This window comes from Alexandromys fortis, unplaced genomic scaffold (genome assembly GCF_014885135.2).
Source record: "Alexandromys fortis isolate MF-2015 unplaced genomic scaffold, M_Fortis_MF-2015_v1.1 scaffold_40, whole genome shotgun sequence".
Lineage (NCBI taxonomy): Eukaryota > Metazoa > Chordata > Mammalia > Rodentia > Cricetidae > Alexandromys > Alexandromys fortis.
The window spans coordinates 7,300,819-7,317,945 of record NW_026067966.1 but is presented as its reverse complement, the minus strand read 5'-3'; the positions used below and the strand labels follow the sequence as shown (position 1 = coordinate 7,317,945).

Genomic DNA, 17,127 nt, shown 5'->3' with positions numbered 1-17,127 from the left:
GAATAAAATTGACGAGTCAGACATATCTCCATATACATACAAACACCTATTTTTGACAAAGAAACCAAAATATACACTGAAGAAAAGACAGCACCTTCAACAAGTGGTGCTGGTCAAACTGGATGGCACATTTAGACTGCAAATAGGTCCACATCTGTCACCCTGCATAAAGCTCAACTCTAAATGGATCAAGGACCTGAATAAAAGACCAGATACCCTGAACCTTACAGAAGAGAAACCTGACAGGAGAGAAAGTGGGGAATAGGCTTGAACTCACTGGCATAGAAAAGGATCTTCTAAACAGGACACTGACAGCAAAGGCATTAAGAACAACAATAAATGGAACCTCATGAAGCTAAAAAGCTTCTTCTATACAGAGCAAAAGACACCGTCACTCAAGCAAAGTGGCAGTCTGCAAAATGGGGGAAAATCTTTAATCAATTATGTTTCTGTTAAAAGATTAATTTCAATAATAAAGAACAGAAAAACTGAACATCAGGAAAATAGTCCAATTAAAAACTGGAATACAGAACTAAACAGAGTTCTCATAAGAGGAAACACAAATGATATACTTAATGTTTTCAAAGTGTCCAACATCATTAGTCATCAGGGGAATGAAAATTAAAACTATTGAGATTTCATCTCACCCCAGTGAGGATTGCCAAGATCAAGATAACAAATGACAGCACATGCTGGCAAAGATGCGGGGAAGGGGGAAACATTTATTCACTGCTGATGGAAGTGGAAACTGATACAGTCACTATGGAAATCAGTGTGGTTGTTCCTCAGGAAGCTGGAAATAGATCTACCACAAGATCTAGGCATCCTACTCTTGGGAACTTGCTCATGCATGCTCACTGCTTTTCTAGTCATAATAGCCAGAAACTGGGAACAGCTTCATGTCCATCAGCTGATGAAAGGATAATGAAAATGTGCTGGGTTTACACAACAGATTATTATTCGGTTATTAAGAAAAATAAAAATCATAAAATTTTCAGATAAATGGATGCAGCTAAAAACAGCAGTCCTGACTGAGGTAACCCAGGCCCAAAAGGCAGATATTGAATATTTTCTCTTATAGCTTTTAGGTTTTAGATAGCGTGTTTCAATATGAATAACTTGAAGTAGCTAGTGAGGGACCAGAGGAGAAGAGATCTTCCAAATAAGGAAAAATGGAGTATAATGTTATAGAGGGCTAAAAGGAAAACCCGACTAGGAAGATTAAATTGAGAGGAGGGAGGAAAGGCAGCGTAAAGGAGGGAATATGGAGAGAGACAATACTAAAGGTCTTTTGGAAAGTCATATGGAAACTTACTACTGTGGATGCTTTCTAATATACATATATGAAAGTAATTTAAATAGAGTCAACATATAATGAGAGAAAATATCCCAAGTAGACATACCACCAAGTAAAACCTCCAGGCCAGGAAAGGGTTACATCTGTTAAGTCGTTGGCCAAAGGAGCCATAGACCTCCCCTCCCCAATAAAACATGGCAGGCCATTGCCAAGGCTCTTGGTTACTCTTGATAACCTGATGGTGAGGCACAATCACTGAAGAGACAAATTCCTCACGTCATCAAGCAGGAGAAATCAGGCTGGTGCATATCGAGAAGCTCTTCCCCTATTACTCATGTCCATATGCTGGAAGCGTTTCACCTGGCCACAAACCTTCCTACATATGACAAACTTGCAAAATATACTGGTGCAATAGTAACATAAATGTTATGCAAGTAGCCATCAATTATTTGACTGGACTTAAGGCCCACTCCATGTCACAAAAACCATACATGACACTGCTAAAGTGACCAAGACCCTGAGACTAGACAGGTGACAGGCCTATGGGAAAACTCTCTACTACTCGTCTGTTAAGGAAGATAGCAATAAAATGGCTCCTAACGTCCTACCGTTACAGCCACAGAGCACAGCATCACTCAGCCCTCCTCAGAGCAGCATTGTCTCGCAGTAGATGGTAATTAATAAACAGATCCACAACTGGACAATGAACACTCAGCCCTAAATGGGATGTCTTTATCAAACCCCTTCCCCTCAGGGAAGAGGAGGTAGAAAGACTGTAAGAACCAGAGGTACTGAGTGACTCCAAAGAAACAGCATCTTCCAGACACAGCAGTAAGGATATACATATAAACTCACAGAGATCAGTGTCAGCATACACAAGACTATACAAATTCAAGCCAGAGAAAGTCCTAGCCTGGAAAGGAAAGGAGACACAAAGTTTCATTCCTAACCAAAAAGTCAGTTTCCCCAATGCAGTGTTACTGGGTCTATGAACTACACTCCCAGGAAAGGTTCCATTCCCAGAAATAGTTGGCCAACACAAAATGGACAACAGGGTGTTGGTTTGTGTTTGTGTGTGTGTGTGTTTTGATAAAATTTGGCTTAATTTCTTTTCTGTTTGTCTTTTTCATTTTTTGTTGTTCCGTTTTATTTTTTGAGAAAGGGAAAGAACATCCAGTTGGGTGATAAGGAGGTGGGAAAGAGCTGGGAGGAAATAAGGGAAGGAAAAGAATATGATCAAAATATATTGTATAGAAAAAAATAAAACATTTTTTTTAAATTCACCAGTTTTATAACTTAAAGATGATTATAGTAAGATTTATAACATATCCTGAAAGCAAGATGATTGCTACTGTATACGGAATAGAAAAACAATCTAGTAATTTTACACTTACACTGCCACATTTTTTCTAATGGTATATTCATCCAACTCGTCATCTGAGCTGCTATCGGTGGCATCAGAATCCAGACCCTCTTCAACATGAGACAACAGCCCTGTAGCAGACAGGGCAAATCTTTGGATTTCTGCAGCTGTACAATGAGCAAAACCATTGTTTGTATCATTCAAAAACTTATTCTCTGAAGCCAATATGTCGACTTCTGGCTTAATTTCAGTGTGTTCAAGTAAACTATTACCCAAAACTGTGGTGGGTTCATGGAAGATCTTCATTGTGGGCAGCTGGTGCTTCATAGAAAATTTCATCTGCTGACCATAGTGCTTCACAACATGCTTGGCCAGGAGCATCTGCAGGTGTTTCTGAGTTCGTCTAGCCTGGCTGAGCAAGGTTTTCTGTTTACTCACACAATGAAGCAAACGAGCATTCACCTCCTCCTCTTTCTCAGCAGCTGAGGAACTAACAGGCATATCTGAGTGATTAGGTCCAATTTTCTTTTGAGTACATTGCAATAGGCCCTTTTTAATCTTAGTGTCAGTGAATTTATCCAAAAGTACATTCTTCTGGTACCATTTACAGTTTTGCAGATGTATTTTATCTACATTAGCATCTTTGGTGAGACTGGAATCCAGAACGATCTGTATATCTTTCATGCAATGGCTTGTGCCATCTAAGAGCTCCTTTTTGATGAACTCATTCTCAGGATGAGAACGGCAGAGCTTACTGAGCTGAATGCTGCTGCCATTACACAGTACGTTTTTCAGCTTACAGCAGTTGGCCTCCATTACTTTCTTTTGGTTATAATTCTCATTATACTTATTTAGTGTTGAATTAGAACTCATTAAGAGAACTGTCTGAAAATGTTTTGAAGCCTGAGGAGAGGCAAAATGTTTTAAATTCACAAAATTAGTATTTAGACTAGGTTCAGGAGCCGGAAATCCCAGCATCTGAGAGAAAGTATCTCCTCCTGTGAGCTTTTCATCCGCAGTTCTAGGGCTTTCCATGCACAGCATCTTGTCAGATTCCATGGCACTTGGCAGAGATGAAAAGCAGATACCCTTTGTTGTTGCCTCCTTCAGAGCTGGGGTCATGGCGAATCCTGGGGATAATTACTGGAAGCCTAAAATTACAGAAAAAATACATGATCAAACATCTTGAAAAAAAGCTTGATGTTTATACTTTTGCCAAGGGCAACTTTTATTTTTTCATGTTTCTGATTAAAATGAGCATGGCACGAAAGACTTCATCTCTCGGGTTCCCACATTATCTCATAATGAATAAGCTGTTATTCTTCACGCTGGGAGCCTAATATTCACAATCCAATTAAAGCTGCATATTAGTAGACTGGGAGTATCGCTCAGTGGTATAGTACGTGTATAGTATATGTGAGACCGTGGATTCCATCTATAGCAGCGTAAGAAAAAAATGCACTTGCACACTGTCACACTAAGAGTTAATGACAGACAGTGGGTACAAGTACATCTCACAATCGTATTATTGACAGTGTTTCATGAAAGCCAAAAAAGTTTTGAATCTCTTAATCATACTTGAAAATGATTCAATCTCACAATTGCAAAAACATTTTTCTTTATGAAATACAATAACTTTTTCTAAAAATTCTACTTGGAATTTATATTCCTCAACTTGAACAGTAATAACTAGAATTAAAATATGCAAAATAATCTATTAATAAGTAGATCTAAGTGCTCACAAGACATATGAGTTTATAGTTGTTAAAAAAATGTCAATGAGAAACTGCCTGATCTGAGAAATGTATTTTCTCTGAAAAACTATCTTCAATGTTTTTCCATTCTCACAAATATACATTTATTAGTTATCATTGTGGGATATAGTCCTTCTACCTACAAAATAGTGAAAACCATGCCAGATGAGCAGTGAAGATTAATTCCAAAGTTAAACAAATTTCAAAGAAAAAGGATGAAGCCATATGTTCTGACACAGAGAAAAGGGCAATTCAGTACCACTAGCCTCCCCAACATACACTCAGTGAGAAACTCTACAACACTAATTACCTACAACATACTCGGTGAGAAACCCTACAACATTAACTACCTACAACACACACGGTGAGAAACCCTACAACATTAACTACCTACAACACACGCGGTGAGAAACCCTACAACATTAACTACCTACAACACACGCGGTGAGAAACCTTACAACATTAACTACCTACAACACACGCGGTGAGAAACCCTACAACATTAACTACCTACAACACACGCGGTGAGAAACCTTACAACATTAACTACCTACAACACATGCGGTGAGAAACCCTACAACATTAACTACCTACATACAACACACGCGGTGAGAAACCATACAACATTAACTACCTACAACACGTTCGGTGAGAAGCCTTTACAAAGGCAAGCCAGTACCACTAACCTCCCCAATAGTACACTTCAGAGGAAAACTTTACAACATGAATTTTAAGTTTTAAATGACATTCAATACACTGGAAATATTATATTTCATAATTTTTCAACACACATGACACATTCTAATATTATGTGCACCCAGATGCTAGCTATAACTGTACTTCCTTCACTTTTATTTTCTGCAAAACACAAGTGATCCAGAAGAAAAGGTGTAAAAAATTATCTGTTACAAAAAATAATCAGAAGGTTAAGAACAAATAGCCAAGTAGACAGTATCTACAACATATAAAAGGAAATTATTAATAGCTGGGATAAAGACCTCCTATGAATAAGTAAAAGACAAAGTAACAAGGCACTGTAGATGATAATATCTAAGTGCCCATTAACATATACTTGCTCATAGTAGTAAGAAATACCTATCAGCAAAGTCCACATTTCTAAATACCAAACTTACAAAAATAATTTGAGTTTGAAACATCACTTATGATGAGGAAGAAGGTAAGCAAAGTTTCTCACATTCACTGAGGCCACATATTGGTTAGACAATTTGTACACAAAGTAGAAAATTTGAGTAATGGCTATAGAACCAAAATATTAATTCATTATATCAACTTAGTTATAAGATTTCAGAAAGAGAGAAAAAACACAATGGAAATAATATACTGAAGTGAAGAGTATCCGTATGAAAAGACTAACAGTAAAAGAGGAAAAGAACAGTGTAGGCACACACACATCAGTTTTATATTATTTTATATGGAGTTTATATGAAGACAACACAGACATAAAAGCATATCATGTAGATGGATGCTCAAGCTTATACGTCATAAAGTGAACTAGAAAATACCCTGCATACCTGTAAGAGTAGCTGCATCAAGTTTCATGAAAAAAAGTAAGAGTAATAGTTTTAAGAGGGTTTTCATTTTCACTATAAATTTTATGATTTGGGGAAAAAACAGTGTTAAGCAAATATTAATAGCTAACTAGATGATAAAAAGTATAGATGTTTGTATATACACACTTTGTGTAAAATGTCTCGTATAAAATGTGCTTATAAGGCAGGACGGTGGTGGTGCACGCCTTTAATCGCAGCGCTCAGGAGGCAGAGGCAGGCGGATCTCTGTGAGTTTGAGATCAGCCTGGTCTATAAGAGCTAGTTTCAGGACAGGCTCCAAAGCTACAGAGAAACCCTGTCTCGAAAAAGCAAAACAAAACCAAAAAAAAAAAAAAAATGTGTTTATAGTCTGCCTTCAAATTTGAATTATACCAAAATTCATACACTTTTGTATAACTAAGCAATGATCTCTAGATATAAAAGATTCTCATCATCCGAAATGTTAAAGGGAAAATGGAAAAAAAAAAACAAGATTCGCTCTGATTTTGATAGAAATAGAAAAAATTACAGAACATCAGGGAAGTGGTGTTAAGAGCACTTACTCTTGCAATGGACCCACTTTCTGTTTCCAGCACCCACAATGGGAAACTCATAACTGCCTATAACTCCACCTCCAGAGGATCTGAAGCCCTTCTTCTGGACTCTGAGGGTACCCACACACATGACATACAAACACACATACGTATAAATAAAAAAAAACTTTTTTAAAAAATAGGAGAAAAATCTCCCAGGATTTAAATAATAATTTTTTTAATTTTTTTAAATAATACTTTGATCAACTCACTGACCTAAACTTTATAATCCAGAAAGTCCCACTCTAGTATTTCTATCTCTTACACCACTCACATTCCTTTCAGTCATTTAGACAAGATGCTCTGGATAAAACCAAAGTGGCTAGGTAGCAGGGACCATAGAGTAAAATATCATGAAGCAAAAGAGTTAGTTCATCTTGGGTCTTAGATAAAGAAAAATTACAGCTAAGTAGAATAAGAACATATTAAGAAAGAGAAGGAAAATAAACACAAAGATTAAAGTGGCTAAGGACCACTTATGGGAGAGAGAGAGACAGAGAGAGAGAGAGAGAGAGAGAGAGAGAGAGAGAGAGAGAGAGAGAGAGAGAGAGAGGAATAAATATAAACTTAGAAGCTCTCTGTTAAGCTAACCAGCTTCTGAAATGACCCTGAGAATACCTGCTGCATTCGTATCTGCATACTCTCTCTTGAATATGAACTAGCCTAAGTAGTGTACTTTGGGTTATTGAATCCAGCAGAAATAAAAAGATTTTGGATTAAGCCAATGAAGAGACTGGCTCCTCCACCTTACTGGCTTTCCCCCTCAGAAAAGAAGCTAACTGCTTGTCTGTGAGCTGGAACAACCCACATGGCAAAGAAATGTGAGTCTTCTGGACGCAGACTCTCCCCAGTCAAACTCTGAGATGACTGCAGCACCTGCTAACACCTACTTAGAGCTGATGAGAGACCTGGGGAGAGCCAAGACAAGCCAGAAAATAATGTTTTCAATAACCAAATTTGTGATGAGATCTGGTGCCCTCCTCTGGTGTGTGGGCATACATGGAGGCAGAATGTTGTATACATAATACATAATAAATAAATCTTTAAAAAAAAAAAAAAGAAAAACAGTTCCAACTGTTGATGTACAACTGTTTAAAAAAATAACCAAATTTGGCGGAATTTTGCTACACACAAACAGAGAGCTACCTGTTTAAGTTACTTATTATTTGAGATTATAATTACATCTTATAGATAACTACATTTACCATGAAGATCTTTATAGTCTCCAGAAGGAAAAGCCCAGACATATCACAACCCCTACTTAAAATTTCCATGAGGTTCTACTGTGTACTATTTCCAAATGTATTCTTATTTGGAAAAAGAAAATACCCAAGCAAAAATAATGTGTACCATCTGTGTTAGACCCCTTGTCAGCTGACATGTGGGTGCTGGGACTTGAACTTGGATCTTCTGGAAGAACAGGGATGTTCTTAACCACTATGCCATCACTCCAGACCCTAAGAGCAAGTTTTAGTCTATGTTTTAATCTTCCAGAAATTAAGAAAGTACCAAATCCAACAATCTTTTGATTTGGGTTTATTATTGGTTTTTTGAGATATAGCCTCACTATGTGGCTCTGGCTGGCCTGGAACTCTGTAAGTTGATCAAGCTTACAGAGAGAGAGTAGGCTTCTGTCATCTAAGTTCTAGGATGAAAAGCATGTATCACCAGACACAGTGAAAAAATTAGTATTTAAAACAGTAGTTTAGGTGCCTTTGAGACATAACAGTCAAAACGTATAGGTTTGACAATATGAAAAAATTAAATGTGCATATTACTAAAAAACACTGAGTTTTAAGTCACTCATGCTAATTCTGAATGATGGCTCCATCATGTGGGTTTCAATTAATTTACTCTTAGTTGAATATACTTCATTAACACACAAAATAGATAATTGGATTAAGGAAAAACATAAAAATGATTTTAAAAGCATACAATAGTGAATAATTCTGTAAGTTCACCTCAAGATAATATTTTATAGTTCAATATAATCGCAATTATTGCATAGAACTGAAATGCTTATCCTGCGCTTTGGGAGTCATCTTTAGAAAGGCAGTAGGAACTCGGCTACAAGTCAAGCAATCTGTCTTTACTGGGAATGTAACAACCAGCCACACCACACACCTTCTTCATGTTGAGCACTTACTAACGACAGCTAGAAAACTAGTTTTAAACAATAAAATTAAAATGCACAAGTTATAGAAATAAATCAGTTTGCTTTCTTAAAGGCAGAAAACAAGAAAATAGTCCCTGAGCCATAAATCTGCATTGGGTAGAAAGAAGCTAGAAACTTCATCTTCACCTAGTGTGTACTCAATCTGAAAAATCAACAATTCATTTCAACTTTCATAGGTAAACATGTCTGATACTATCTTAAATACTAGAAAGATGCAGTAAGCATGACAAAAATTCTACCCTCATAAAGTTTACAATAGAGGAATATGTTAGAGAGAGGAGAAGGGAGGGAAGGTGAGAGAATTTATTTTAAAGAACAAAGAGCTTTTTGTAAGCTACGTTCATGTGAAACATGGCTGTAAGTGTGGTGATTCGAATATATTTGAATAGCTGGTCTCTAGTTGGTGCAGCTGTATGGGAAGGATTAGGCGATGTGGTCTTGTTGGAGATGTGTCACTGTGGGCAAGCTTTGAGGTTTCAAAAACCCACACCACCCCCAGTGTCTCCATCTTTCTGTCTTGTGCTTGTAGATAGAGATATGAGCTCTCAGTTACTGCCCCAGTGCCTGCTGCCCACTGCCAAGCTCTCCATCATGATGGAGACTCAGAAACTGTGAGCCCAAATTAAACTCTTTCTTTTGAATTACAGGCCTATCTCACTCATGAATATCGACGCAAAAATTCTCAATAAAATACTGGCAAACCGAATCCAAGAACACATTAGAAAAATTATCCATTATGATCAAGTAAGCTTCATCCCAGAATTGCAGGGCTGGTTCAACATACGCAAATCTATCAATGTAATCCACCATATAAATAAACTGAAAGAAAAAACCATATGATCATTTCATTAGATGCTGAAAAAGCATTCGACAAAATTCAACACCCCTTTATGATAAAGGTCTTGGAGAGATTAGGGATACAAGGGGCATACCTAAATATAATAAAAGCTATTACAGCTAACATTAAACTAAACGGAGAAAAACTCAAAGCCATCCCACTAAAATCAGGAACACGACAAGGATGGCAGCAAGCAAATTCTACATGTAATTAGAGATGGCTCAGAGGTTAAGAGCACTGACTTTCCTTCCAGAGGCCCTGAGTTCAATTCCCAGCAACCACATGGTGGCTCACAACCATCTGTAATGAGATCTGGTGCCCTCTTCTGGCATGTAGGCACACATGCAGACAGAACATTGTATACATAATAAATAAATCTTTAAAAAAAAAAAAAAAGTTTAATTCCCCAGTTATTTTAGAGCATCTGAGGAAGCTGTATATACTGACAGGACCCATGAGGAAGCTGGCATATACTGACAGGACCCAAGCTATAGTACTTTCACTTATATTTTGATGTGAGATGGTGCAAAGGTCATACTCGTTCAGTAGAAATCATAGTTTTAGTTTGAAATTTTGATTTTTTTTCCTGGATTCAATATGTATCAGGATATCCTTAATGTTGGGCACACCTGCCTGTAAGCCATGCAATCACAAGGACACCACTAATACTCTGCAGTGGAGTTGCTAAGCTATGAGGTTTGATAGGTGAGGTGAACTAAATATAATTTTGATTTAAAAGAAAAAGAAATTTAGGTAAGGAAGTAACCTGGTTTGATTGATTCTAAGAGAGAGAGACAGAGTGTGCACGAGCAAGTTAGCTCACTCTGGCTGTCCCTGGAATGCAGGGGAACCAAAGAGGCAGTTTCTGAATCAATGCAAACCTAATTTGTTGCTTGGATTAGTGAGGTATTTTAATAAGAATTATGAAAATTCAATTTAAATGTTTCAGGTAGAGTCAATAAAACTTTGATGACCAACATTTTACAGTGTTTAAGAGGGGAAGAAGGGAGGAACCAAAAGCAACCGTTGGTTTCCAACCTTAGCAAATGCGCGGGCAATGGTGACATTCTGGAAACAAGACATACGTGGGAACCTTCTTGTTCTTGTTGTTCTTTTTCAAAGTATTGTCAGGGTCATATTATATTTAAAGTATGTATCAGCCACCCATGTGGAATCAGCCAAACAAGTTTAGAGTTCAAATGAGAGGTCAGAATTAGACAGTACTTGGAGAACTCATGGCATTGAAACAGCATTTACTCTAAAGCTACAGAGAAACTGTCTCAAAAACAAAACAAAACAAAAAAAAAAAATACCAAAGCATTTAAAGCCAAGAAACAGGAGTTTACTTACGGATAGGGTAAAAACAGATTAATAAAAGTCCTAACAAAGACTCAAAAACAAATTCTACAGATCAAAAATACAGTGTCAAGGCATAAGAGATAGCTCAGCAGGCAATGACGCTTGTCACCAATGGAGCCTTCAACAAAGACTAAGGAGCTTAGTGATGTTATGTGGAAGGACTCCAGGAGAGGATTAGCTCGCAAAGGGGAATGAAACAATAAATGGAGGGTGAGTACAATCAAGACAACCAAGTATTTAAAAGTGCATAATAGGTCAAATAAAAACAGGCAAAGATTAGCAGGAATATTATTTTCTAAGAACACTGCTGAGAAGTCGCCTAGCTTTCATTTTTGGTCCAGTGAAGTTAACTGTAAACTAAAAATCACTAAGCTCCAGTCTACTCCCCCTTTCTGGCTTGGAGAAAGGGAAGACCTAACCCTCTCCCTGTCCTTCTGAATCCCCAATTCACGGAACACTACAAAGCAGACCTAACCACCAGACCGTGCGGTATCATTTTATTAAATGTCTGATATCTTATTAAACATTTTATTAGAGTTCATTTTACATAGCACATCATATCCAGCTTTCAATTAAAAAGCTTACAAGGCACTCTAAGAGGAAAAATATGGTTTTAAAAGATGGGATCACCAGATAAAGAATTTAAATTAATAACCAATAGGCTTTAAATCAAGGGGGGAGGGGAGATGACACATAACGGATAAGTAATGCGAGTAAATTAATGAAAGTCCTAACAAAGAGTCAAAAACAAATTCTACAGATCAAAAGCACAGCCCTGCGCATAAGACAAGCTCAGAAAAAGAAGGTGCTTGTCACCAAGACTGAAGGCCGGAGTTCAATCCCCCAGACTCATACAATGAAATAAGAACACAGTTAACACTAAAGAGACACCAAACCAGATTAATGAAGCTCAGAGAAAACCAGCAGAACAAATGTCAAATCAATTCAGATAACTTTAATTTATATGATTTGTCACTTAATTAAACTGTGTTCAAGTATTATATGAAATTACATACTACATAATAGTATGTTCGCAGCAAATAATATATTTAAAATTATGTACTAAAATTTCTTATCTATTTGTTATATGTCTGTATATGGTGAGGACAGTTCTCTAGGGCTCAGCTTTAACATCAGCCTTGGTTTGAGAACAGTTCTTACGCTGGATAGTAGTACTGGATAGCCTCAATTCACAGTCCTTCTACAACAACCTGCATAGTGGGCCTAGTTTTTTGGGTTTTGTTGTTTGTTTTTCCCAAACATGGTTTCTCGGTGTAGCCCTGACTGTCCTGGAACTCACTATGTAGACCAGGCTGGCTGCCAAGTTGGAGATCCACCTGCCTCTGCCTCCCAAGTGTTGGGACTGTACCTAGTTGATAAAAGAACAGATTTTCTTTACTTATTTAGATGGAGCTAGAGACCTAAGCCAGAGCTCATGCATGAAAAGTAAGAGCTCTAACACTGGGCACCACTTCCAGCCTCGCGTCAGGTACTTCCTGTGACAGATGAACGCTGCACTGGGGCTTCAGTGTTCCAATAGTTGGGTCCTAGAATATTGTTTAGCCCATGGGAAGCTTTTTTCTTTTTCTTTTTTTTTTTTCTCTCCAGGCAGTCTTGCTAGTAATGTGGACTCTTAATTCACCATATTCTTGCCTCTACAGGAGTGAGCCAACACCAATGACTCACACAACAGGCTCTTAACAAAACAGCTTCAACAAACACCAATCCTAAACGATAAAACTGCTCTCAAATTTTAACAAAGGAGATTTATGAGGCATTTTGTTGCTAGGTCATCAGGTAAAGAGGTTAGAAAACATCAACACAGATTGGAACTGCCCAGAAGAAATATGGTATGAGCTACATATGCTATTTTAAACTTCCTACCAAACATTTTAAAAATAATTACTTTATCAAATAAAATTATGTAACCAACATAAGAATTTCTTAATGAGATTTTATATATATATCCTTTATGTATAATAAATCTTCAAAATCCAGATTTTCCTGAGAACAATCTTAATGCAGCAATAGCCTCATTTCAAATGTTCAAGTCTGTGTGGCAAGAGACCACTGTACTAGTGCATGTAAGGTGTATTGTTCCTTAAATAACCAGGAACCAATCATTAAGTACAAAATTTCAATCCACAAATTTATCTTAACCAAATATATGTATATTTTATGCACCTATAGTAGTCTAGCCAATACGGAAAAGAGGAAACTCCAATAATTCCCTAAAAAGCATCTTGGTCAGCTTTTAGCTACACTCGGGACAGGGAGATTTAATCCTAGCTAAATCTAAAAATGGTTTTCTAACTACATACTATTGTGTTATGAGATTCCAGACACTATTACTCTTGGTGACAATTATTTACTTTGTGTGCACCCTAGATACTCAAGTACAATGCAGCACTCTCCCTAAGTAGTTTAGTCTAGCGACCTCAAAGAGAAACAACTGGGAAAAATAAGACGTTTTCCCTGCCAAAGACACACTAAACTAGCAAGCTAATAGGATCTTTTAAGTGCATACTACAAGCTTAAAACTGCCAGTAGTCTTTAAAAGAAGACAGCTCTGCTAAGGCAAGAGCTCCTAGTATCTAAAAACCAATTATATTTCATTTTTACAACCAACTGATTTTTCAGCTTACATTTCAGCTTAATTATTATTATTATTATTATTATTATTATTATTATTATTATTATTATTATTATTATTATTATTATTTTTCCAGACAGTTTCTCTGTGTAAGAGTCCTAACTGTCCTGGAACTCGCTCTTGTAAACCATGTTGGCCTTGAACTCACTTGATCCACCTGTCTCTGCCTACCAAGTGCTGGGATTAAAGGGGTGTGCCACCACCACCCAGCCAGTTTAAATTTTTAAAAAAATTCATTCATATCTTCAAACAGAAATTCGATGGTTTTACGAGTAGCATAAAAGAACTTTATCACAAAACCATAATAGATAATCTGTCAGGTAAATAACCCTTCAACAAACAACCCAGATCCAAATATATACTATTTTTACAAGACTCTGAAAAATACCAATAAGAGATATTCTATAGGACAAACACACATGTATAACTTAAATAATAAAGACTTTACAGTTTTTATTTTTGTACATATTAATTGTATTATTATAAAACCAAATTAATCCATCAAAAACAACTAGATTATACTGTTAAATCTACACCATAAATTCTAAAAGTCTACAATTTGATCCAAAGGACATTCACTGAGAATTAAAAGTTTACTTATTCCGAAATTGTGCTGTTACAAATAGGTTTTCCTTATCCCCGGGATGTTTTCATTAGTAGCTGAAGCTGTACTTGTAAGAATCATAGCACATTCATATTTGAGTCTGGCATTAACCAAAAGTAATCTAATCCTCTGAAGATTAGTAAATATAGGAAAAGCAGTTACCTTTTAAAACCAGCATCTATATAGTTGAGATAACTGCCAAGGCAATTACTATTGAGTTGGTTCAGACACGTAGTAATCAAGTCTTTAGAAATTAATAAATAACTTACATATTTCAATTGATTTTGACATTTCCTGAAAAATGTTTAAATACCTCACACTTAAAAATCTAGATAAAAACCACTATTCCTTCTGAAAAATGAATATTAAAATTAAATCTGATTTCCTATCCCTCGTATTGCTTCAGATTTGTTATGCTTTATATTCTAAAATTTAAACAAGCATTGCATATTGTCTTTGAAAAATATTCTCTCTAGTTTTACCCCTAAACATTCAATTTACTTTTAATTATAATTTTGATAAATCCTATTCTTTTAAAAGCATAGTGGAAGACACAAATCCACCTATAAAAATATGATGAGCAATGATGGTGCATGCCTATAATCCCAACACTTGGGAAACAGAGGCAGGAGAATCTCTATGAGTTTGAGGCCAGTCTGGTTCACAAAGAAAGTTCACAAGGACAGCCAGAGCTATTACTGAGAAAGCCTGTTTCAAAGTCACCCCCTAAAAAATTTTAAAAAAATACACTACCAACAGTATTTGAAAGGGGAGAACTCAGAGGCAGGGCCAAATCTTTTTTCCACATATATTATTTAACCCATGATAATAAGGAAAAGTAACAAAATATTATTTGTTCTCTTTTTGTCTTTCCATTTATTTAGTGTAGTGTTGCCATGGCAATAGAGGTCAGAGGGCAACTAGAAGACGATGGTTCTCTCTTTCTACGGGTTCCAGGGGTCCAGCTCAAGTCTTTAGACTTGGTGGCAAACACCAAATGAGCCATCTCAGTGACCCAAGCTGGGCTTTCAAACATTACGAAAAATGTAACAGAATTCAAATTTTCTAACTTGTTCTTATAAAGGCAAAATACAAAACAACTAAGGAGAATGAGTTCACACTAGTTGAATTTTTATCTCGTAAACTAGAAACTAGGAGCTGGAGAGATGGCTTAGAAGTGAAGAGCACACATGTTGCTCATGCAGAGGGCCTGAGTTCGACCTCCAACACCAAGGGAGGCTGGCTCACAAGCACCTGTAATTTTGACTCCAAGAGATCCGACAGGCGCCCTCTTCCGGCTTCCATAGGCACTGCACGCGCATATACAAACCCACATGGCACTCAGCTAGCTATAGATATGATTAAATTTTAATGTCTTAAATATCAAAAAATTAATGAAAGCCATAAATAGAAAACACAGTGTATTTCCAGATTTCATTAAATGTTCTTTTAGGGGAATTCGGTTCTCTACAGAAAACTCTGCCGAAATTGACATAAGTCGAATAAAGTTGGCTCAGCACTTTGTAGTCTATGATGTTTATAAGCAAGAGCTTCTTCTACTTTGAAAACTATGCCTAAAAAGGAATTATCATTGAAGACTGAAGAATTTAATTAAAGATAAAGCCACTTGGGTGGCCACATAACAGATCAAACAGCTCATGCTTGAAGCAGAACTATTACTATTCAGCTGTATGTGCATGACTCATAATATAAATGAGGTTTATTCCTCTGCACATAAATTTGGATGCAGAAATTTATGTTTAAAAGTGCATTATCACACATGGGCCCAGTCTATTCAATTTTACCTCACACAGTTCAACACTGACTAATGACCTACTACCGTACATACTTCTAGGGGTTTGTTTGTTTTGAACTACTAAAAACATGCTAAGAATTCTGGGTCTTGTAGAGCTAGAAAAGAACCTGAAACATTGTTAAGTTCATAAACAATGTAAAATAGTAACAAATTCTCACTGGTATAAATAGCTGAATTTTCACATCAATATAAAAATAAGTGTTTTTGAAAATATAAAAATAACATCTGGTATTAAAATTTTCCATTGTGGCCAAACAAAATTCCAACACAAAAGAGAAACAAAAAGGTAAGCTACAGGCTAGCTTGGACTTCAGTGTGACTTCGAGGCTGACTCAGGTCTCATGGTAACATCCTGTCTTTAAACACACACACACACAAAGAAAAATTCCACTGTGAATTATCTTCAGTTTTCACAAAACACTATAAACTAGCAAGTATGATGATATCATTTTTACTATCACATTTTTTTAATCTTTCATGACTAGGAAAGGAACCAAATTGGGTGAAATGTCCATTTAGCGCAACATTTAAGCAAAAATGGGAAAAAAAAAATCTTAAAAGTTATATAGTTTTTTTCTATTCCTAAATCTAACATAGTGAATAAGACGAATTATGAATTATCTTTTGTATGCTATTCTATTACAATACTGTAACAGTGAAGACTTTCAGTGCAGACGGAAGACAGAATGTGCATTAGACTGCTTGCACTCATCTCCCGCTGCCAAATTTGTTTTTCTGTAACAATTTGTAAACCAGATCAACACCAATCTTAAATGTAATCCTAACAGAAAGGAAGCAGCTTTCTACTCCTTCAACTGTCACCTAATGTACTAAAGACAGGCTTAAGGGAAATGAGCAAGAAATATACGAAGCCACGAAAGACATATGAAAACAAGAATGGCTTACTGCACACAAGGTTTATGTGATAGACTAAAGGGCAGCAAAGACTGATTGCTACAGGTAGGGAAGCAGGTAGGCTGTCAAGAACAAGTGGAAATAAAGAACTTTAGACGGACCATCTTATTTGTCTAACAGAATCTATGGGAAGAGCGATAAATGAGTAAAGGAGGTGAAGCCCAGTAAGTAGTGACACAGCAGAATCTTTCTGTAGAAGAGTTTGGTTA

General features: G+C 36.5%; 1 protein-coding gene across 9 annotated transcripts in view; it reads right to left on the bottom strand.

The window, feature by feature from the left end:
• Positions 1–17,127, bottom strand: part of Kansl1l (KAT8 regulatory NSL complex subunit 1 like) — a 91,082-nt gene that overhangs the window by 71,351 nt on the left and 2,604 nt on the right. For 8 of the 9 annotated variants that reach the window (XM_050154328.1, XM_050154330.1, XM_050154324.1 and 5 more), the window contains exon 2: positions 2,692–3,811. In XM_050154328.1, the coding sequence (XP_050010285.1) occupies positions 2,692–3,782 (1,091 nt within the window). In that variant the 5' untranslated portion in view covers positions 3,783–3,811. The remainder of the gene's footprint in view (positions 1–2,691; positions 3,812–17,127) is intronic. The other variant, XM_050154329.1, reaches the window with a different exon arrangement.